The 23,043-nt window shown below is 37.6% G+C and overlaps 1 protein-coding gene across 2 annotated transcripts in view; it reads left to right on the forward strand.

Moving 5' to 3' along the window:
• The window catches only part of KCNQ5 (potassium voltage-gated channel subfamily Q member 5), a 450,687-nt gene that overhangs the window by 316,382 nt on the left and 111,262 nt on the right, over nt 1-23,043 (forward strand). For both annotated transcript variants that reach the window (XM_081140487.1, XM_081140488.1), the window contains exon 3: nt 12,390-12,516. In XM_081140487.1, the coding sequence (XP_080996613.1) occupies nt 12,390-12,516 (127 nt within the window). The remainder of the gene's footprint in view (nt 1-12,389; nt 12,517-23,043) is intronic.

The raw sequence follows: 23,043 nt of genomic DNA on the forward strand, positions 1-23,043 counted from the left end.
ATAAAGTCAATGTATGGGTCTATATTTCCATGGCTTTAACATTAATTGTGCACAGGATGCTCTATTCGATAAAATGTGAATCAATCCTCTCACATGTCATTATATTACTACCATGGCGTCCAAGTCAAGTGTTGTGTTGCCAGGTAGGAATAAGTCCACAACCAAATAAAAGAGCAGGAGAACAGAGGAGGGTTTCAAGTTGCTGTGACAGATCAGTTCCTCCTACACTAAGTGATTTTCCAAATCAATCCATCACCGATCCAAGGTTGTTTGGCAGGTGTGCATAATGGGTGACAAGCAGGCAGTGGTGTATTAATTAAGATATGCTGATGATATGAACACAGGTGTTGGACAAAAATAACATTCCAAATACTATTATAGGCAAATAAAAAGGATGGCTTATGTACAATAGCAGCCATCTCTGTCTGAAATAATGGCTAGATGTACCAAGAGACGGCATCTTCTCTCCAACAGGCTTCAGAGGAACAAATTGGGATGAGAACATGGCTTGTTGAATAACACAACAGAGAAATGGATTGTGATAGACACAAGGGATATCGGAAGTACTCCTTGGATGCAGCTGTCAGGATAACTCACCATTTAATCAAATCAATATTTTCCATGTGCTATATCTTATGCTTAAAGATCATAAATATTGGTGTTTTAAAACACCTGGAAATTTCCCAAAGTTTTCATGTTTTTGTCCTAATCTCAGTTTTTTTTTTTTAAGCCAGTAGGTATAGAAGATATATTCCTTCTTAATCTATTGTATAATGGGTCAAATGAACAACAGACAGAGATGCTCATTAAATTAGTTCAAGGTTTTCTATGAATGGGCCCTTCATCTTACTCAGTCTAAGAGTCTGCTTAATTTATAGCATGACTGGTATTGAATGATTTTGATAGATAACTAGAAACAATTAACTGGAGACATAAATAAATATCCTATAATCTTGACAGATTTCATAAAGGATCCAAAGTGAGGATTCACATGGTGAATAAAATTGAAACTATTAAATGATCTTGCACATATTTGATTTTTTCTTTGTGATTTGAATGTTTAAGAGGGCAGAAATCTTCAAATTTTCCTTCAATTTAGAAAGTATTATTAATGGAATATTGTTACAATGTCATTGTTTTACATACTTTGGGGATAATTAACATTTTGTATTTATCAGAGATTGCAAGGAGAGTTGATATGCACTTTATAATTGTGGTGATATGTTCTGTTAATAGGGCCTCTCGTAGATTTTCATTCTTAGAGTTTGCCTCTCCTTTTCTACTGGTAAGCCTAGATGACTAATATAAATACCTTAACGGAAGAGAGAAGAGACAGATTTTTTTTTGAAGCCAAGGGATCTCTCAATATAAGAGCAATTTCTTTGCTTCAAGCAAGGGCAGGTGTAAGGACAGAGACATGACTCCCAAGTGAGAAAAGTAAAAAGTTCTGAAAGTTCTCCAAGAGTACACCTAATCCTGACCTGACTCTCAGCCTCTCAGTAGCACAGAAGCCATCTGTCTTAGTCAGCTTGGGCTGTTATAACAAAACACTGAAGACTGGGTGGCTTAAACAAAAGATGTTTATTTCTCACAGCCCCGGAGATGACAAGTTCAAAACCTCGGTGCCAGCTGATTGGTTTCCCAGTGAGGGCCCTCTTCCTGGCCTGACGATGACGTCATTCCCACTGTGTTCCCACATGGTGGAGAGAGAGAGCATGTGCACCCTCTTAGGTCTCTTCTTTATAAAGGCACTAATTTCATTATGGAGCCCCACCCTCATGACCTCACCTAACCTGATTACTTCCCAAAGGCCCCACCTCCGAGCACCATGGGGGTCAAAGTTTCAACATAATGGATTTTGGAGGGAAGCAAACATTCAGTTCATTACACTATCCTAACTCTTGTCTTGTGACAGATGTCCACCTCCACCCACAAGAGAAATAGCCCCAGCCAAAGAGAAGATTTGCCTTATAGTCAACTTGGCTGATGTGTACCAATTTCTTAAAGCCAGAAATCTCTTGATTGAAATACATTATTTGTCTGTTTTAAGGAATTTTATTTAAATTTTTATAAGTAAGAAAAACCCATTGCCTTTGCATATTCTTTTACTATAAAACTAATAGAATGTCCTGATTTTATTTCTGGTAGCAATGTTAATTTTATTTTTTGTTTTTATTATTGATATATTTATTTAAGTACTAATGATACTTTTTAGTTATTTTTCTTGTTATTTTTTAATTCCAGTTTACATTCAATATTATTTTGTATTAGTTTCAGGTATACAGTATAGTAGTTAGACAATCACATACTTTACAACAAAGTGTTCTGATATTTCCAGTACCCACCTGGCACCATACATAGTTATTACAATATTATTGACCATGTTCCCTATGATGTTCTTTACATCCCATGGCTAGTTTGTAACTACAAATTTGTAATTCTCAATCCATTCATCTTTTTTACCCAATCCCCCAACTCTCCTCCCCTTTGGCAACCATCAGTTTGTTCTCTGAATCCATGAGTCTGCTTCTGTTTTGGTGGTTCATTTACTTTATTCTTTGGATTCCACATATAAGTAAAATCATATGGTATCTGTCTTTGACTGACTTATTTAACTTAACATAATACCTTCTAGGTCCATCCATGTTGTCACAAATGGTAAGATTTCATTCTTTTTTATGGCCAAGTAACATTCCATTATATATATATATGTACCAGAGTTTTTTCATCCACTCATCTATTGATGGGCACTTGGGTTGCTTCCATATCTTGGCTATTGTAAATAAAGCTGCAGTGAACATAGGGGTGGATTTATCCTTTCAAATTGGTGTTTGGGGTTCTTTTGGATATATAGCCAGAAGTGGAATCACTGGGTAATAAGATAGTTCCATTTTTAATTTTTTTGAGAAACCTTTTGGAGACTTTCTTGATGTTTCCATTCTGATCTGATTCCGGGCATTCAGCTTCAATTCCAAGTTGAACTGGTTCACTTGTGATTATTTGGCAAAATTGTAGCAGAATGAATATCTGGGTTCAGTTCAAGGTACAGCAAATTGTTTTCAATTTTTCCAGCTTGGAGTTTATGATTCAGAGGTTTAGTTTTAATCCCTGCTATATACACATGTGGCTGCATGCAGACACACCCATATATAAACCTCAAACCAGTTAAGATGTAATTTGCTTTGGGGTGGGGGAGGGTAGACAACCATAAAAAACTCAGTGAACCCATTTTCTGTTCCTAACGGAGGGAAGAGGAGAATGTGAGGGAAGCCCCCTACATGCACTGCTAACTTGGGCACCTCAGCAGAGAGCACCACTGTGGCTCTGTCCCATGGAGAGATGCCCCCGTGGTGGGTAGAGCCATGTTTTACCCTGCTGTAGGGTATGACTTTAAGAACACAAACTGTGAACACAGAAGGGTTCACTTGAGTGTCTCCCTCATATCTGATGAGCATTGCAGCCCTTAACAGCAGCCATCCCAACCCTAAGTATCTAAAATCACTACAAGAAGTCAGAAGTCCTCATCATGGCATCTCACCTACCAACTAGGATACATAGAATTACCACTAGACTAAACTGTGGGGGAAACCCTGAATGTTCCCTGTTACCAAATTTTGTAGTACTGCTCTTGTCCCCAACAGAGAGCACCCACTTCCTGCCCCTGGCCCCAACACCTGATAAAAACCTATCCCTGGTTTTCCTTTGGTAACAAATTTTAAATCAGTCCTTTGGAATGGGACATTTGCAATCTATTCCCTTCCCTATGCCTCTCTGAGGAACCTTTGGGATAAATGAATCCTGTCATATAAGTGTGGTTAAATAAATTACTTTTCAGAGGGATATTTACATTTTATCAGATGTGAAAAACTTAAAGGGATAAATTATTTCTAGAGAAATTTCAGGAATCACCCAACAGAAAACAGGAGGACCACAGGAGACACTGGATTTTCGTGGTTCTCCTGAAGTGAATTCATTTTTCAGTGTTTTCCTGAGCCTTCCAGCCAACGAGGCCTGCTCCAGTTACACTGGCTTTCTAAACCATCTTAATCACTTTTTCCCAAGGCAGGAACCATTGGTGCCCTTCACACCTTGTTCTGGTCTCCCCATCCCCACCCCACTCCCTACTTCTGTGTCCCCTTTCTCTACACACCCCCACTTAGTGTCTACTAAGCAACTTGTAAAATTCTGTCATACTCTCACCACCAGCTGCCTCCCCTACAGACGTGATTCTGACAGTATTGATATGTCAATTCCAGATCAAATCAGTCCCTTTGATAAAAACACTTATTCCTTCAAATTCTCTTCCAATATGCTAATAGTTAATATACCATCCTAAAAAGTGAGAAAAAATGTGAAAGTAAGCTAAATTGATAATGGCATGTGTGTAGGGTCTTTTTCTGCTCTTTAAAGAGACAAAAATCAAAAGATGATTTACTTTTGTATGTTTATTTCCATTTTCTGATTTAAGTGTGGAGCCATATCTAGATCTAAATTTAATTTCCTTAATATGCATTATACTAGTAGAACTTTCCAAATTACAAAGAATTATAACTGCAACTCTTCTGACTGATGCCTTTCTTGGCTATTTACAACTTAGTTTGCGTCACACATCCTTTCCCTGCAGGGATTGTGTGAGGAGGCACTCTGGCGTGCTGCCCTATGTTACTTTAAGTATACACACACACAAAAAGGAGCAAAAATAGCTGGAAATTGATTATGTTGATATTCTGAAGAAAGGCAATAGTTCCAATTGTGTATGTCTAATTAGCCACAGCTCTTCAAAAATTGGTGCAAATGTCACAGGGTTTATAATGTTGGCATTTCATCTTCACAGAAATGCTATTTGATGGCATAAAACCAGGGGGGGGAAACTAATGGTCACAGCAGACAGCTTGTAGATTAGACAAAGGTCACTGTGTTTTAATGAACAGTGGCTGTTAATTAATGAGAAAACAACTAGAACATAAGCTGTTAGGCATTGTGAATTTGTGCCCTCGAAAATCAATCAATCTTTACATAAAACCACTTTGAGAACTCAAGAACAAAATAACTGCAAGAATAGAATTTAAATCTCAAATTGTACAGCAAAGTCATAAATATCAATGAAATAGCATCAGTTCTCTGGTGTGACAAATAAAGATTCTTCCTTAGCATCTAGAAACAAGGGTTAATGCTCAGTTAGTATTCTCAATAGGTATTCTAGGTAGGCTGGCTCTACCCCTGTCTCTTGAGTTTCTAAATTTCTATATGCATTTCCTTAGTCTTTAAGAGAATGGGAAATGTACTCTTTGTTTTACCAAATTTCTGTGAGGACAAATGAGGAAATACTAAAACTCCTTTAAGACAGGTGATAAAAATAATAAACATCTCCTTTAGTTGTAGAAGGCTGGCAAAGCTAAGAGCCTAGAAGCTTCTACAAGAAAGGCTAGAACCATTGTTAGTAACACCAGCTCTACATTACAGCTTTCCTCCAGGTATGCACATATCTCTTTAGCAACCATTTGAGTAAATAGTGGGCATTTTATTTCAATTAAAAATAAGCAAGAGAAAATGAACTGATTTATCCTGAGGTGCTGCAGCAAAGACACAAGAACCTGTCTCATAGCTGACTCAGCAAGAGTCAGAAGCGCCATCCATAATCGTTTTCAACTGAACATAAAAGATTTTTGTATTTCTAACTCATTTGAAAATAAAATGAGACCCCTTCTAAAGGATCATTTAGAGAGCACCATTAAACCAAAACGCAGTGAGATTAGATCTAGCATCTGGATTTAAGGAGGAACACATTTCCTCTTAGGAATCTACACATTGGTTAGATATTGGGCAATGACTTTTTAAATTGAAATTATTTGAGATAATTGTAGATTCACATGCAGTTGTAAGAAATAATATAAGGTATCCTGTATACACTTTACCCTGTTTCTTCAAACAGTAACATTTTGCAAATCTAAAGTATAATATCACAATCAGAATAATAATGTTGCTACAATCCACAAATCTTTTATAGATTTCTCCAGTTTTGGTAATACACATTTGTATGTGCGATTTTAGTTCTGTGCATGAGGAGTTTAGTATATGAGGAGGCTCGTGTATCTATGACAAAAATCAAGATACCAAATAGTGCCTGGCCGGGCGTGGCTCAGCGGTTGAGCATCGACCTAGGACATAGGACATTGGGGTTCGAGTCCCGGTCAGGGCACATGCCTCGGTTGCAGGCTGCAGCCCATCAAGGACTCTCTCATCATTGATGTTTCTATCTCTCTCTCTCCCTCTCCCTCTCTCTGAAATCGATAAAGATATATTTTTTTAAAAAAATTCTTTAAAAAAAAAAAAGATACCAAATAGTTCCATCACCACAAGGGGCTCTCAAATTGCCCTTTAATAACCACACCCACCTCCTCCTTCTCACCCACTCACCACTTCCCCCACAATCTGACTTCTAGCAACCGTTAATCTGTTTTGTATTTCTAATTTTTTTTCATTTCAAAAATGTTATATAAATGGAATAATATGATATATAACCTTTTGAGATTGGCTTTTTTCACTCTGGCATAATTCTCCAGAGATCCATCCAAGTTGTCTTGTGGATCAACAATTTATTCATTTTTATTGTTGAGTAGTAAACCATGGTATGGATATACCACTCCTTGTGTAACCCATTCATATGGTAATGACATCTGTTTTCAGTTTTAGGTCATTATGAATAAATCCCCTATGAACAGTTGTGTACAGGTTTTTGTATAAACAATAAGTTTTCATTTCTCTGGCATGAATGTCCAAGAATAAAATTGCTGAGTTATATAGTAACTACATATTTATAAGAAACTATAAAACTATTTTTCAGATGAGCAGTACCATTTTACATCCCCACCAGCAATGTGTGAATAATCCACTTTCCCTGCATTCTCACTAGCACTTTATGTTGGCACTATTTTTTTTTAAGCCATTCCGATGTGTGCATAGTGTTATCTCATTGTGATTTGAATTTACATTTTCTGTATGGCTAATGATGTTGAATCTTTCCATGTGCTGATTTGCTATCCATATTAATTTTAGAGTAAGTTTTTTTATTTATACAAAAAAAAAAAACCTTGCTGAGATTTTGATAGGAATTTCATTAAACCTACAGATCAATTTGGGAAGAGCTGACATCTTTATTATGTTGAATCTTCCAATTCCTGAACATGATATTTCCATTTATTTAGGTCTTCTCTGATTTCTTTTATCAACATTTTATAATTTTCAGCATGCGTGTCATGTCCATGTTTTATTAACTGCATAGCTAAATGTTAGCTAAATGTTTCATTTTCTCTTTAATGGCTATAAATAATGTTGTGTTTTTAACTTTGGTTTCCATATTCTTCCTATTAATATACAGAAATGCTCTTAACTTTTATATGTTGATCTTGTATTTCATAACTGTACTGGACTCACTGATTAGTTCTAAGAGGGGTTTTTTTGCGATTCCTCATATTTTCTCCAGAGACAATCATGTTATCTGCACATAGAAACTGTCTTATCTGTCTTTCCAACTTGTATGCCTTTTACTCACCTTGTCAAAGTGACTATATTACTCAACTCTGTTGAATAAGAGTGATGAAAGTAACATGTTGCCTTGTTCTTGATTTTAGGGGAAAGCATTTAATCTTTTGCCATTACTTAGGAGAATAGCTTTTGGGTTTTTGTAGATGTTATTTATGAAATTGAGATGATGAACCTCTAATTCTAATTTGCTAAGAGTTTTGATCACAAATGGAAAACCTGGATATCCACATGCAGAAGAATGAAATTGCACTCTTATCTAATACCTTGTAAAAAAAAAAAAAAATCAACTCAAAATGGGCTAAAAACTTAAAGGTAAGGCCTAAAACTATAGAATAAAACATAGGGAAAGAGCTTCTTGACATTGGTCTGGGCAGTGATTTTTTAAATAAGATCCTAAAAGCACAGGCAACAAAAGCAAAAATAGACAAATGGGATTGCATCAAACTGAAAAGGTTCTGCATAGCAAAGGAAATACTCAACAGAATGAAAAGACAACCTCCAGAATGGGAGAAAACAACTGATAAGGAGATAATAAACAATAAATATATATGAAACTTCTATAACTAAATAACCAATTTTTAAAATGAGCAAAGGCCCTGGATATATATGTCTCAAAAGAAGACATACAAATGGCCAACAGATATATGAAAAGGTGCTCAACATCACTAGTCATCAGGGAAATGAAAATCAAAACCACAATAATATGTCATCTCACACCTATTAAAATGTCTATTATCAATGGCAAAAAATAAGTTCTGGTAAGGCTGTGGAGAAAGGGAACACTTGTGCATTATTGGTTGGAATGTAAATTGGTTCAGTCTCTATGGAAAAGAGTATGGAGGTTCCTCAAAAAATTAAAACTAGAACTACCACATAACTCAGCAATACCACTCCTGGGCATATATCCAGAGAAATGAAGACAAGATCTAGAAGAGGTATCTGCATTTTCATGTTCATTGCAGCATTATTCACAATATCAAAGATATGAAAACAACCTAAGCATCCATCAAAGGACAAATGAATTACAAATGTGGTATATATGTGCAGTGGAATATTATTCATCCTTAAAAGAAAAAGGAAATTCTGCCATTTGCAATACCATGGATGAACATGAAGGACATTATGCTATGTGAAATAAGCCAGACAAAGAAAGACAACTACTACATGATTTCAGTCATATGGAATCTAAAAACGTTGAACTCATAAAAGCCAGATAGAGTGGTGGTTACCAGGGGCTGGGTGTTGGGGGAAATCAGGAGCTGTTACTGTTTCAGTTACGCAAGGTTCAGCTATTCAAGATGAATAAGTTCTAGATATCTGATGTACAACATGGTTACTATAGTTAATAATATTGTATTGCATACTGAAAATTTTCTAAGAAAGTAGATTTTAAGTGTTCTCATCACACACAGAAAATATTAACTGTGAGGTGATGGACACTTTAATTAGCTCTGATAATTATTTCACAATGTATATGTATATAAAACATCACGTTGTACACCTTAAATATATACAATTTTTATTTGTCAATTGTACCTCAACAAAGCTGGGCAATGGGGGAAAAAAAAGAGAGAGAAAAAGTGGTTTTCTCACACTTCCATTCCCCACTCATTCTAAGTCTATCAGGTCAGGGGTGATTGCCCTTCTCTGGCTCAATAAAACTTTATTCTTTTTTATTGAAATAAGATGCCACTTTCAAGAACCAGGAGACAGTCTGTTCAAAGCGGTTTTCACACTTTTGTCCCCTATCACATCAGCCCAAGTATTCAAGACAGAACTTCCCCACAGCCCACAGTGCTGGTCCTGAAGGAAGCTCCCCACAACCTGCTGAGCTCTCACCTCTCGCTGCTGCTTACTCAGTGGCTGAAGACTTTTGAGGTTACGTTTCACACAATCTGAAACCAAGCCCTCGTAGGGAATACTAAATAATGGTCTAGCAAGGACAAGAGAATTCTGACTAGTATTACTTCCCCAATGCAGAAGTTATGGCCCCATGGTGAAATCCAGTTATAACTTCCTCTTGCTTTATTTGGAAATGGAAGATTTTTTTCTCTAGTCCCTTAAAAAAAACAACTGTAAGCAATATTCCTGAACAAAGGGCCCTGAATAAAGAATTTGTAGACTTAATTTATCCTACCTCGGTGCAACATAAAAATGGTGCAGTGATGGCCTCCCTTACTTTATTTTTTTTTAACTTTACCTTTATTGTTGAAAGTATTACAGATATCCCCCTTTTTCCCCCATCAATCCCCTCCACCTCACATCCACTCCACCCCCAAACCTCCATACCAAAGTTTGTGTCCATAGGTTATGCATATAAGCATATAAGTTCTTTGATTAATCTCTCCCCACCCACCCCATCCCCACCTTCCCTCTGAGATCCCTCAGTCTGTTCCATGCTTCTGTGTCTCTGGATCCATTTTGTGCATTGGTTTATTTTATTACATTCCACATATAAGTGAGGTCATGTAGTACTTGTCTTTCCCTGACTGGCTTATTTTGCTTAGCATAATACTCTCCAGTTCCCTCCATGCTGTCCCAAAGGATAAGAGATCCTTCTTCTTTACAGCTGCATGGTATTCCACGGTGTAAATGTGCCGCAGCTTTTTTATCCACTCATCTACTGATGGGCACTTGGGCTGTTTCCAGATCCTAGCTATTATGAATTGCACTGCTGTGAACATAGGGGTGCATAAGTTCTTTCTGGTTGGTGTTTCAGGTTTCTTAGGATATATTCCTAGAAGTGGGATCACTGAGTCAAATGGCAGTTCAATTTTGGCCTCCCTTACCTTAAAATAATAGCCATATATTTATTACTTTAGAATAATGCCAGCTATTCTCATGAAAAAGAAACATCTTGATATGGTAGTGCCTGGGGGCTCAGGCACATTTGGGTCTTGGTGAGTATCCCTTATAATATGACCTATCACCAGTGGAGTGCCAACCTTTCTGGCACCAGTAGAAGTTAGGGGCAGGGGCAGAAAAGCGGGCCCACCATAATGCATCTGGACGGGGCACAGGCACAGCTCCATGGCCATCTGAAGCCTTGGCACACTTTCTGTATGTGAGAAAGTGTTCTGGATTAAAAACAGGTCATCTGGTGCTGTAGTCACCTTAATAAATGACTAGACCCAACTACCTAGATGTATAACAAAGCCAAAATGAAACCCTCATGTCATTAATGAGCTCATGTTGCATAGTTCTGGTCATCTGTGTGTAAAGTCATAGGTAGGTTTAAGTCACTATAAATAAGAAGCCATGATATTGGAGATTTATTTCCCATCATGAGAAATATTTGTGGGTTACTTAGTACAAAATAACAGACTGGTAAAATGATGTATCTCTACTAGGCATTTCAAAAGTGCAACACATCATATCATGTGCTCTAACTGAGGAAACAGACATTTGCCTGAAACTTGCAACACAAATGCCATTTTTCTAAATTTGATAACAGTTTTTATCTTGGTGCATGAGGTGGGAGAATGGGGAGTGGATTAGGACCTTTACTTTCTATGCTCTATATTTCTGTGATGTTTTAATGTCCTCATAAGGACCATGTATCACTTTTATAGTTAAGCAATTATAATGAAAATCAATAAATAATAAATTCAATACAAAATTTAAAAATATATATTGTTCTACATCAGCGATTTTCAACCAGTGTGCTGCAAGAATCTTAAAACATGCAACACCTGACTATTTAGTCAGGGGCACTGACCTCTTTCCCCTTAGATTGTCAAATAAAAAAATGACAACAGCCAATACAATAGCCATCGCGTATGAAAGAATCAGAATTATACTGGTTTGGTTTTGGTTTTCGTCAGATCAGCAAAAAATATATTTTTTGATGTGCTGCAGAATTTTATTAATTAGTTTATGTGTTCCACAAGATGAAAAAGGTTGAAAATCGCTATTCTATATTACATATGCTGAACCCAACTCTTGTTTAAAAACAAGACTGGGAATTATTTTTTAAAGGAAAACCAATTTTGATCTACTCAGTGCCTGTCCCTATAAAGACAACAAGGTGACTCTGATAAGCTTGCTCCAGGGATGCTTTCTTCTTAAAAATCCCATTTGGTTTCTCACTCTGTGACCCACTGCTTAATGAGCCAATTTAGTTGGCCTTTCCCCAAGGTTCACGCACAATTCTTTCTAAATAATCTCAAAGTTATTTGCTGGAGCAGGTGTTATTTTCCAATCAGCTCTCACCAAAGAGAAGCATAATAATTAACGACCTTTGGATCTGAAGAATTTAGGGTCTCATTTCTGGCAAAGGATACATGTGCCACACACACAGTAATGTTTCTGAAACTTGCTGTTTTACAAGGAGATTTGGACACCACAATAAAAGAACTCAGCATACTTTTAAATATTCAGTCCTTTTTCTCGGAAAACAACTCTTAAGGGCTTAGAAATTGTCACTCCTCGCAGCCAAATGAAGCTCTGTTTTCTGCAAAACTGTGAAGTTGTGTTTCCAGAGTCCTCTCTTTCATTTCAGATCCTGTCCATGTTACCAGGTAGCTAAAGTCAGCTACACTATATATTCCAGGCAAGGCCGATTGATAATTCAACCTGCAAATTTAGTATTAGAGCTGACTCCTAAATTTGCAAGGTGTTAGAGACTTGAAAAGGAATGGCGTCCCATGATTGCAAATTGCAGACAATGTGAGGTCTCAATGTTCTCCAAGGTTAGTTTGATTTGGAGAAAAGGAGGTGTTCTTAAATTGTCCAAGTTTAACAAATAGACGTTTTCGATGAAGTGCCTGAGTGTCCAGCAGTCCCCACACAGCTCCCTGCCCTGGCGCGCCGCGGGCCCCTGACATGTCGGCTTTGGTTTCCAGGAGTTCGTGATGATTGTCGTCTTCGGTCTGGAGTTCATCATTCGGATCTGGTCTGCAGGCTGCTGCTGCCGGTACCGCGGATGGCAAGGACGGCTGCGGTTTGCCCGAAAGCCCTTCTGTGTTATAGGTGAATACCAAAGCCCGCACACCTGGGTTTCTGCACCCTTTTCTTCCTCCTCCTGTATACATTTAATTAATATTAACAGTTAATGTTCGTGGAGTATTTATCACGTCAGGCATGCTTATGTGTTAAAAGTGTCGACTCATTTAATTCTCACCACAACACTGTGGGGTAGGCATTTTTATTATCCCCATTTTACAGATGAAGAAACTGAGGCAAAGGGAAGTGAAATAAGTTACTAAAAGTCATATAGGTAATGAGTGGTGGCACTAGGATTGGAGCCAGGAGGTCTGGCTTTAGAACACCCACTTTTATCAATTAAGCTACACTAATTATATGGTTCTCAGTGTTGCCCTGAATTAGGGAAGCATTCATTTCAGTAAGCATAAAAACCCCTTTTCTCTATAATATGAGCAATATCTTTTTTATGCTTCTGATTAACTGGACTGGATACAAGTGTATTAGACCTGGTAAGACATGTCAATTAGTATGCCTCAAGATTGATTATAAGTTTATTTTACTTTATGCATTGGTAACTTCAGACCGGATCAAGTGTTTTACACCCTTAAATATGAGTCTCCCACCCTGCAGTCCCCAAGTAAGAATCACATCTCTGCACCTTCCTAGATGCTGTGGTTTCAGAGGGATTCCTTTCACCTCGGTACCAGCTTCAAATCATACTTCTTAATGAAGATACCCTATAGCATTCTGGAGTTAAGATCTGGATCGTCCAATAATATATTTTAAAGTATATCATAAAATTGAAAACTCTAGTAAATTATATCTCAATAAAATATTAATGTTTTAAAAAGAGTAAGTTGCCTACATCAAGCCCTTTATCCCTAGGTATTGCAATGTAGACTTTTTAAGAACAAAGATATTCTTTTATATGACCTTCAATAAATTGATACAACACTTTATCTAATCTACTGGTCAAATTCCAGTTTTGTCAACTGACCCAGTAATGTCCTTTACAGCATTTTTTTCCTCTTCAGTACAGGGACCAGGCGAAGATCACATATTGCATTTAGCTGTCATGTCTCTTTAGTCTCCTTTAATCTAGAACAGTCCCTCAGACTTTCTTTGCCTCGTGACATTTAGAAGAATATAGCCTCACACTCCCCCTTTTTAAAAAATGGAATGTTCTGTCTTTTGGAATAAAAAAGACCTATATATACCAGCTATTATTGCTATTGTTGTTATGGCTGTTGTTGTTATTTAACAGCTAAATCTGGTTTTCTTACTCTTTTTACCTTCTCACTTCCTTGGCCGCCATTCAAATCCAAATACTGAAAGTTCTTGGAGGGCTTACTTATTTCAACCATTTCCAATCTCAGAAAGTGGACCTTTAATCTACAAAGTAGTTTAGACTGTCTTCTTCATCCACAACAGATTTTTCATTTTGTTTTAGAAGTCAGGAGCTGCTGAGGCATCTTCTTAGTCTCCTCCTTTACCCCTGTTCCCTGTGGCCGGGGCAGAGTGAATTTAAGGAGGAATTGGAGAGCCTGTCTCCCCATCCGTGGGCACTGTTAAGAACAATCTTTTATCCCACCCTTGTTGTGAAAGAAGAGCACTGCCTTGGGGGCAGAAGAATGGGTGGGTTCCCCCCACACTCTCTGCCACTGAGGTAATTTCATAGTATGCACATTTCAAGAGTCACCATTTAGTCAATCAAACTTTATAGAAATTTGGGTGCGTGCAAAGCACTGTTGTAACAATAGTGAAATTCTAAATTAACTCAATATTAAAATGCCTTGTTTGGCCTCCGATAATGAATTATATTTGTCTAGCTGCCTCTCTTCTGCATGAACAAACTTTCCTCCTCTTTGGAAACCATTGCTCAGGTATAGAGGAAGGGAGGTAGTGCCTCCTGGTCTCGCAGGCCCCCTCCAGCCCCAAGGCGTATTAGTGAAGGCATCTGATTTTTCTCCCTCGAAACTTTTTTCTCTTTGAATTCTCTGCTCAAGCAACATCACAGAGGACTGTAGTTTAATGTGAAACCACTGCACAACAAGTACTTTCTGTCCTATAAGGGGTCCAAACAAAACAATTCACAAGGCAGATGGTTCGCCAAGACTCACTCAGCTTCTACAGGATAAGGTTGGTTCATGGATGACTGCAGGAATGTTCCTCTCCAGGTTTTAAAACCAATTAAAAATTGGTTTTGTTCCAGGTCCAGAGGCAATGCCAATGTGCTTCTGGTCCCCAAGCTGAAAGGAAAGTTTTCTCCCAGATGCCTGCTGCTTTTCGATAGCTGTTTTCAACTATGGATACATCAGCACATCTTAGTCCTTTAATCTTTCTCTTCCTGTGTCAGATCCTTGCAGGTTTTGATGTAACACGTGGTTCTAAAAATGATGTTATGTTATCTGTAATTTTAGACACTTTTGGACCTGTCAATAGTGACCTTACAAATTTAGTATGTCATGGTTTAGGCATAGTTTCAGTCTAGTTAACTCTTTAGGCCTATTCTTCATTTGGATATTTTACCTCTAGTAAATTAATCACTTTGGAAGAAAATATCATGGATAAATATATAATGAATCGCTATTAGAACAAAGATAACATTTGCACTTACATTTAGGATAATTATACTTTTTTTCAGTCTTTTATTTAAAGTACATATAACAGTTTGATCCATGGTCCAGCTGAATTGAGGTGGTAGTGACACATGTTCAGAAGTGGCTTTTCAGTATGAAGTCAATAAATTTAACTTACACAGAGGCTCCAAATGTCACCTGCCTAAAGGCAACAGGCTGTACCAGATGACACAACCCTTTCTGGGTCCATAAAACCCTTTAATAAGTCCATAAAAATTATTGATGTCACCCTTAAAATGATAAAAAACAATGTACAGTGAACCTTGTAGTTCCCTTGTTTGACATAATTTACTGTGATGAAATGGAAAAAGGAAGAACATCTCTTTCATCTGTCCATAACTGTTCTGAACTGGGAAATGTAGCTAAGATTTCTCCAGGCTCCATGTATTTATAAGATTTGACTACTCCAAACATGCCAAATACACATCCGGATATTTTTAGAAGTCTTGAGCATTCAAGAAAAGGATATAGATAAGATTGTGATCAGCCGGCTAAGCTTTCAATGTGGAAAATGCTTTCTCTAAGCACACCAATGTTGTTCTTTCCAATAGGAAAGAGATGAAAGCTACCTCAGTGGTCAGCTAGTAAGCCTCCTATAGTATTGAGCCCTGTAGACCAACTGACAGTTTTTGGGCAGTTTGATAGAGGGCCCACAGGTTAATTCCCAAAGACCTCAGAACTCCCCCTCCTGAACTGCCCACCCTCCTACCCCTGCACTCTAGCCAGAATCAGAAGCATTTCAAAAACATGTTGATTAAGAAATCATAAAATCATTGTATACTTGTGTGTACCGGGAAAACATTTTAAACAGTTGCTTGCCTGAGGGAAGAGAAAAATCTATTAAATTTTTTAAATTAGGTGCTTTCTTTCATTACTGTACTTATTTATCTCTGCCTGGTTTGGGGAGTTTGCTTTGAAAACAGGTAAAATATTTTTTTAAATTACAAAATTATTCCTTATGCCTATATATTTAATTTACATCTCTCCCCAAAGACTCTGTTGAAATAACATTTCTACAGCTATGGGCAATAATCTTTGCCTTACTAATTTGGAGAGTCAAGTACATTTTGGGATGACTATCCAGGGTGCCCTTCATTTACCTGGGCTGGCTGCTTTACAGATTTTTTACATTCAAGCACAAATCACTCACTCAAGGACCTCAATATTGAAAATGTGCGAAATAACTTCAAAGACCGATTTCATAGTCATTCTTTTTTCAAGCTTTTATTAATGACCTACCTGAAAATTGCAAATAGTGCCAAAGGCTGGTACTTAGGTCAGGATAATGAGCCTGATGTGTCAGGAAGCCAACAAATTACTTCTAACAGTGGCTTGTTTGGATTCCCTGGTGACTCTAAAGACAGATACAACAGGCCCATATTTTTAGTCTTGTAGTGCATCTCAAGGAAGCAGAAAATACCAGCCTGTTATTAATCTTGGATCTGTATTTGATGCCAAATATAAGTTGATTCTTAATGCTATTTTAATAGTTTTCCTTCAGTGTAATATTTCCACAAGAGGACAAAAGAGGCAAACCACAGCACAGATGCTTCCCTCATGAATTGAGCACATATGCCTTTGACATGAGATAAGTCAGGAAAATGCCAACAAGTGAAATTTTTTTTAATGAGAAAAGAATAACCAGCTTCTTACTTGGCTAAAACAAAACCTGAAGCCTTTATTAAAATCAACAACACAGCCAAGGCCACTCTAATATATCTGTGAGTTCATCTCATTAAAAGGCAACTTCAGCTGCTAATGTGTTCAAAAGTTAAATCAGAGATTCCCAGAGCTGCCACTGGTCTCTCAACTGCAGATCTGAGGCAGCACTGTTTTTGCTTCTCTGCCTTCTCCATCTTTTGTTCTATGGGGCATTGAATGTTGTTCTAAGCCTTTGAATTGCATCATTTTTTCTACCTTCAAATCTCTTTTCTCCTTTGGTAGAAATTATATTCTCTCGAGTTATTTCCTGTCTTCTTCTGCTTCTCTTTACTACTGAGTCTTCAAACTACTTCAGCACATGTAGACTCCTTCTGTATGATTCATTGGACTGTCTCAGGGCAGTTAAACCCTGATGGATTGATTGATCACAAAACATTAAAGCCATTTCAGTCCCTTTAGTTATTAACAGCTGGTGTTTATTAAGACCTGCTATATGCTAGGGACTGCTCTAAGCATTCTACAAATATTATATCCCATTTTGTAGATAAGGAAGGAAGGCAGGACTTAAGAGACTTGTCTACAGTTAGAAAGATGGTAGGTGAAAGAAACAGGATTCAACTATTTGTGATTTCACTCTACAAAAATATACCTACCTGATGAGCTGTTTTTAATCACAACATGTCTGACACCAAATCTGAGGGTTTTTTCATCACACCAACCAATTATCCAACTCTTTAGACATCAACTGTGTGTTTAAAAACTCAATTAAATTCTGATACTAACTACCCAGAGTGAGTTCAGACTCCACAGGTTAAGGACATAGTCCCACAATCCTCCCCCTGCACCCCCCCAACCCTCCACCCCTGCCAAAGCTTAGACTTCAGATGCCAGCCACAGTGAGGTGCCTAGGCTACATACACTTCTACTTCTGCCTGGCTGACTACAACTTTGGGGGATTCCACAACCTCCCCATCTCAGGTTTGATAATTCATTAGAATGACTCACAGAACTCAAGAAAACACTTTACTTACTATTGTCAGTTTATTACAAAAGATACAATTCCAGAACAGTTGAATGGAAGAGAAGCATAGGACAAGGTATTTGGAGTGGGGGAATAACTAAATTGAGTTTCCATGCCCTCTCCAGGCCTGCCACCCTCCCAGCACCTCAGTGTGTTCACCAACCTGGAAGCTCTCAGAACCCCATGGTTTAGAGATTTTTATGTAACTTTCATTCCTTAAGTACGATTGATTAAATCATTGGCCATAGGTGATTGAACTCATCTCTAGGAACTCTTCCCTTCCCAGAGGTCCAAGGTTGGGCTTAAAGTTCCAACTCTCTAACCATGCTTCGGTCTTTCTGGTAACTAGTCCCAAACTTAAAGCTATCTAGGGGCCCCCAGCTATAGGTCATCTCATTAGCATACAAAGACACTTATCACTCCAGAGATTCCAAGGGTTTTAGGAGCAATGTGTCAGGAACCCAGGACAATGACCAAGCAAGTATCTGTTTCCTATTGTACCACACTAACCAACTATGAGAAAATTACCCATATTGTTTATTAGTATTTTTAAATAAAATTGAATTGTACCTTGTTCATTGTCAACTCACAAAGAACCTGATACTTTTATATTCATCTTTAGTAATCCAAGATTTTTTTTTAAATATGGTTTTATTGATTTCAGAGAGAGAAAGGGAGGGGAGAGAGAGAAACATCAGTGATGAGAGAGATCATTGATCAGCTGCCTCCTGCATGCCCTCCACTGGGGATCGAGCCCACAACCCAGGCATGTGCCCTGACCAGGAATCGAACCATGACCTCCTGATTCATAGGTCGATGCCCAAACACTGAGCGACACTGGCCAGGCAGTAATCCAAGATTTTTTAATGAGAAGCCAGACTTTACAAAATGATTTGCATTGCAGTATCAGCCTTAATTATACCAGGTTTGCTATCAGGTTACTTACTGATGTTCTCTAACCTAAAGAGGAAATTGGGCTCTAAAATAGACTTACTTGCCTTGTATCAGATTGTATATGCTCTTGAGCAATATTATATTAAGATTCTCCTTGTATTTCCCAATTGGATAAGTGATTTTTCATCTCCAGGATAAGTGATATTACTCCTAGAAAAGCCTTTGAATCTTTGTTAACATTAGTAGACTATTGAGAAACCTGTTTAGGTAACTGTTGACCTGGTGCACAAATTTTAAGTTATAACGTAGCTTCACTAGCTGATATAACTTAACCATATAGAAAATGCCCTTAGAGGGAAATGAATAGCGAATGATTATTTCTCATTCCTTCTATAAACTTCAGTAGAGCACCATGATATATTGTACTAATATTCTGTACTTTCAAATGTTATGTAAGAAAATTCATTCACAGACAGAGCACTTATTACATGCCAAACATGATCTTAGGTATAAGAAGCACAAAGATGAGTAAAATATTGTCCCTGCCTGCAAAAGTACAGCCTGCTGTGCACCTAAAGAAGGCCAGAACTGGAAGGAGGGAGGCTAATTATGGTGATACAAAATAAAGGTGATGGAAGTGGAAGTACTCATGGAAAGAAGATAGAGAATCTCATGACTAATTGTATGATACACAGCAGCAAAAGGTACACAGGGTTTTGAGATTAGTCATCCAACAAACATTTATATAATATGCACCTTGTCCAAGCATAATTCTAGATGCTGGGAAGATTGTGTTGCAACAAATGGGCAAGGTCCCACTCATAGAACTAAGATCCCTATGGACAATACACAAACATATTTTTGAAAAGCAAGGTAATACCAACTGGAGATACATGCAATAAAGAATATAAAACAGAGATTCGGGGGGGTCTTTAGATTGGGTGGCCTAAGAAAGTCTAAGGAGTGAACCCTCAAGTTGGCCTGAATATTAAAAAGGAGCCAGCCATGAGAAGATTTAGTCACGGATCTTCCCAGGCCAGAAAATGGAAATTGCAAACATTCTTAAGACTCAATGAGCTTGGCTCATCCAAGGAACAGACCTAAGGTCATTTTTGCTGCAGCACAGTGAGTATTGGGGAAAGTAGTAGGAGCTGTTGGAGAGATAGGTAGAGGTCACACAGAGGTCACATGAGGGCCATCTTAGGCATATGGGGTAATATAGTTGCGTGATACAAGGCAGCTTCTAGAATCAGGTCACCAGTTAAGATCCAATAGATATTATTCTATACTATCCAATAGTATAATGCTGAATATTTGGGGTGGGGAGAACATTTTGATCAGGCAACAAAAAGATTGGATATACGGGCTCTGGGTTATTTAGTTATCTATACCTGTTTGAACTGCATATCAGCAATATACAAATTTTACCCATTCAGAAGAATATAAACCTATTCCCTCTTTCTTTTCCACATAGCTGTATCTCTACCCTTAGAGACATGAAATTTTAAAACTAAAAAGAACGTGTTATTTTCTGTGAGCCACTGGAATTAGGAGAATGTGATGGAAACTTTTCACAGCCCCATTGGTAACAATCGCCAATAAACAATCCCCAAGAACCTGCTTACCAAAGGACTCTGCTGCCTCCTCTTACTTAGGATGGTGGCAATTCAGAGTTATCTCATTAAAGATTATTTATTTTCTTTGATAAATTGTCCCTTTTTGCCTCAAAATGTTATCTGAAGGCTCATGATCAATAAGAAACATTAAATTGTCACTATGGGGTAAATTTTCAAAGTGGTGCTTGGAATTTGCCAGTAAGAGTCCCATTAACTTCAGTGGAAGTCCTGCCGTCAGACCGCTGCACATGGGTTTGAAAATGTGATACAGTACATCTTTGCGGCGCTTTTTTTTTTTAATTTTTAATAAATACCACAGAGTTACTCAGTGCACAGCTGATTGCAGTATTTAAGAACGTGGATAATGTACTGTGCAGTAGGAGGCTTTTAAAATTAGATTTTAAAGCTTCATTCCTGTTAAGAGTCACAACAACAATATAAATACATCTGTAATTCTTCAAAGAGCACCTTTCTATCAAGGAATTTGGAACTTAATTAGAATATAATTAAGCAGCACCATGTCCCTCTGAGACATTGTTTATCTCACTCTATAGACAGAAAACTTGAGGCACCATGGGGGTGCTTTGTACTTGGCCCCTAAGTCAGCAGTGAAGCTAGTAATAGAAAGCTGCCTCCCTACAGCCTATTGCTCTAAAGCCCTGCCTCTGGAGGGAGTAAAATTTAATTACAGGATAATCCATTTAATCTACACATGGAAGAATAATGAGGGTGCAAGAAAAATTAATTTATTAATAGGTTGGTGGGAGACCATGTTACATAGAATAGCAACTTTCCTTTCTGAATCCAGATTTTCACATGGTATCTGATGCCACGAAAGAGATGATCCTAACCCCACTGGTCACAATTGGCAAAGGACTTTTTTATTTTGCTCACTTTTAAACATAAGCAAAAGTTCCAGCTGAAAATGCTGCAGAACCATCTTTTCTGTTAGAAATAATTTACTGATTAAAAAAAAATTATGAAGGAAAACAGTGCATTAATTTCCCTCTGGGCCCCTTCTAGTTTTAAAAAAAGAAGCACATTGAGTTAAATGCTCAACTCACAGCCTTCCTTGTAACAAAAGATAAGTAAGCCTTTGCTTTATTTTTGACTTTTGATTACTTGTCCTCTAATTCACTGTAGTTATACACATGCTAATCCATCCATTGCCTATTTCCTGCATACACGTTAAAAAGGGGACAATAGTTTAAGAGCTATATTTAGATAAGGAATCTTCCTTTGAAGCTGAAAATACCAAAAGGTTGGGAGTTGGGCTATCTGGTGTTATATGAACAGGAATAAAATTTCATAGTTTAAATTGTAAATCATATTTATGGATTATCTCATATAATTCCTATGAAAATCTTATTAAAGTTGAAAGACATTATTATACCCATTTTTTTCCTTTGTATTGAATTTATTAGGGTGACACAGGTTAACAAAATTGAACAGGTTTCAGGTGCACAATTCCACAACACATCATCTGTAGTGTATTGTGTGTTCACCGCCCCAAGTCAAGTCTCCTTCCATCACCATTTATCCCCCCATACCTTCCTCCACCTCCCCCCATATGATATCCATTTTAAATATTTTAAAACAGAGTGTTGAACTAAGGGTCTTACCAAGGGTCACACTGCATGTAAGAAAGAATCAGAACACAGCCTGGACAGGAGTGGCTTAGCCATTGAGCATCGACCTAGGATCCAGAAGATCTCAGTTCGATTCCCAGTGAGGGCACATGCCCGGGTTGCGGGCTTGATTCCCAGTCGGGTGCGTGCAGGAGGCAGCCGATCAATGACTCTCTCATCATTGATGTTTCTATCTCTCTTTCTCTCTCTCCTTTCCTCTCTCTGAAATCAATAAAGATATATATATATAAAGAATCAGGACACAAAAAACAGAGAGATTTGCTCATAGCAAGTCCCAAGGACTTTCTACAATGCCACATCTCCCTTCACTACCCCACTGTGGCACATGAACAAATTAATTAACCATGTGCCGAAGTCTGATTCCCATCCCCAAACCTTCCCCCACCCCACATTTTAGCTGATATGAAGTCTAAGAGAAAATAGATGTCAGTTTCATAAAATGTACAATTATTTTTCCCATCAGTCTTTTTTCTAAGATCAGGCCTTTTTTTCCAACTTTTACTTTGAGATAACTTTAGACTTACTTAGAATTTACAAATATAGTAAAAAGAGTTCCCTTGTACACATGTATTTTCATCCAGCTTCCCCCAGTGATAACATCTGATGTAAGTATAGTGCAATTATCAAAACCGGGAAGTTGGTATGGACACACGTTACTAACTAGACTGTAAACATTCAGATTTCACCAATTTTTGCATGCACTCAATTTTTTCTATATATACCACGTTGAAATTTTATCACGTATATAGATTAATTTAACAATCACAATCAAGATACAAAACTTTCCCATCACCCTAAAGTATCTTGGAATCTATCCCTTGTATTGTCTCTTTAGAGTCACTTTCCCCTCTCAATCTTAACCCCTGGGAATCATGAATCTATTCTCCATCACTATAATTTTGTCATTTTTAAAATGTTAAATAAATGGAATCATACAGTAGAGGCCTTTTGAAATTGGCTTTTTTCCCCCACTCAGCATAATGCTCTTGAGATCCATCCAAGTCACTGCATGTATCAGTAGTTCATTCCTTTTTACTGCTGAATAGTATTCCATAATATAGATGTACCACAGTTTATTTATCCATTTACCT

Source organism: Miniopterus schreibersii, assembly GCF_964146895.1.
Source record: "Miniopterus schreibersii genome assembly, chromosome: 6".
In the NCBI taxonomy this organism is placed as follows: domain Eukaryota; kingdom Metazoa; phylum Chordata; class Mammalia; order Chiroptera; family Miniopteridae; genus Miniopterus; species Miniopterus schreibersii.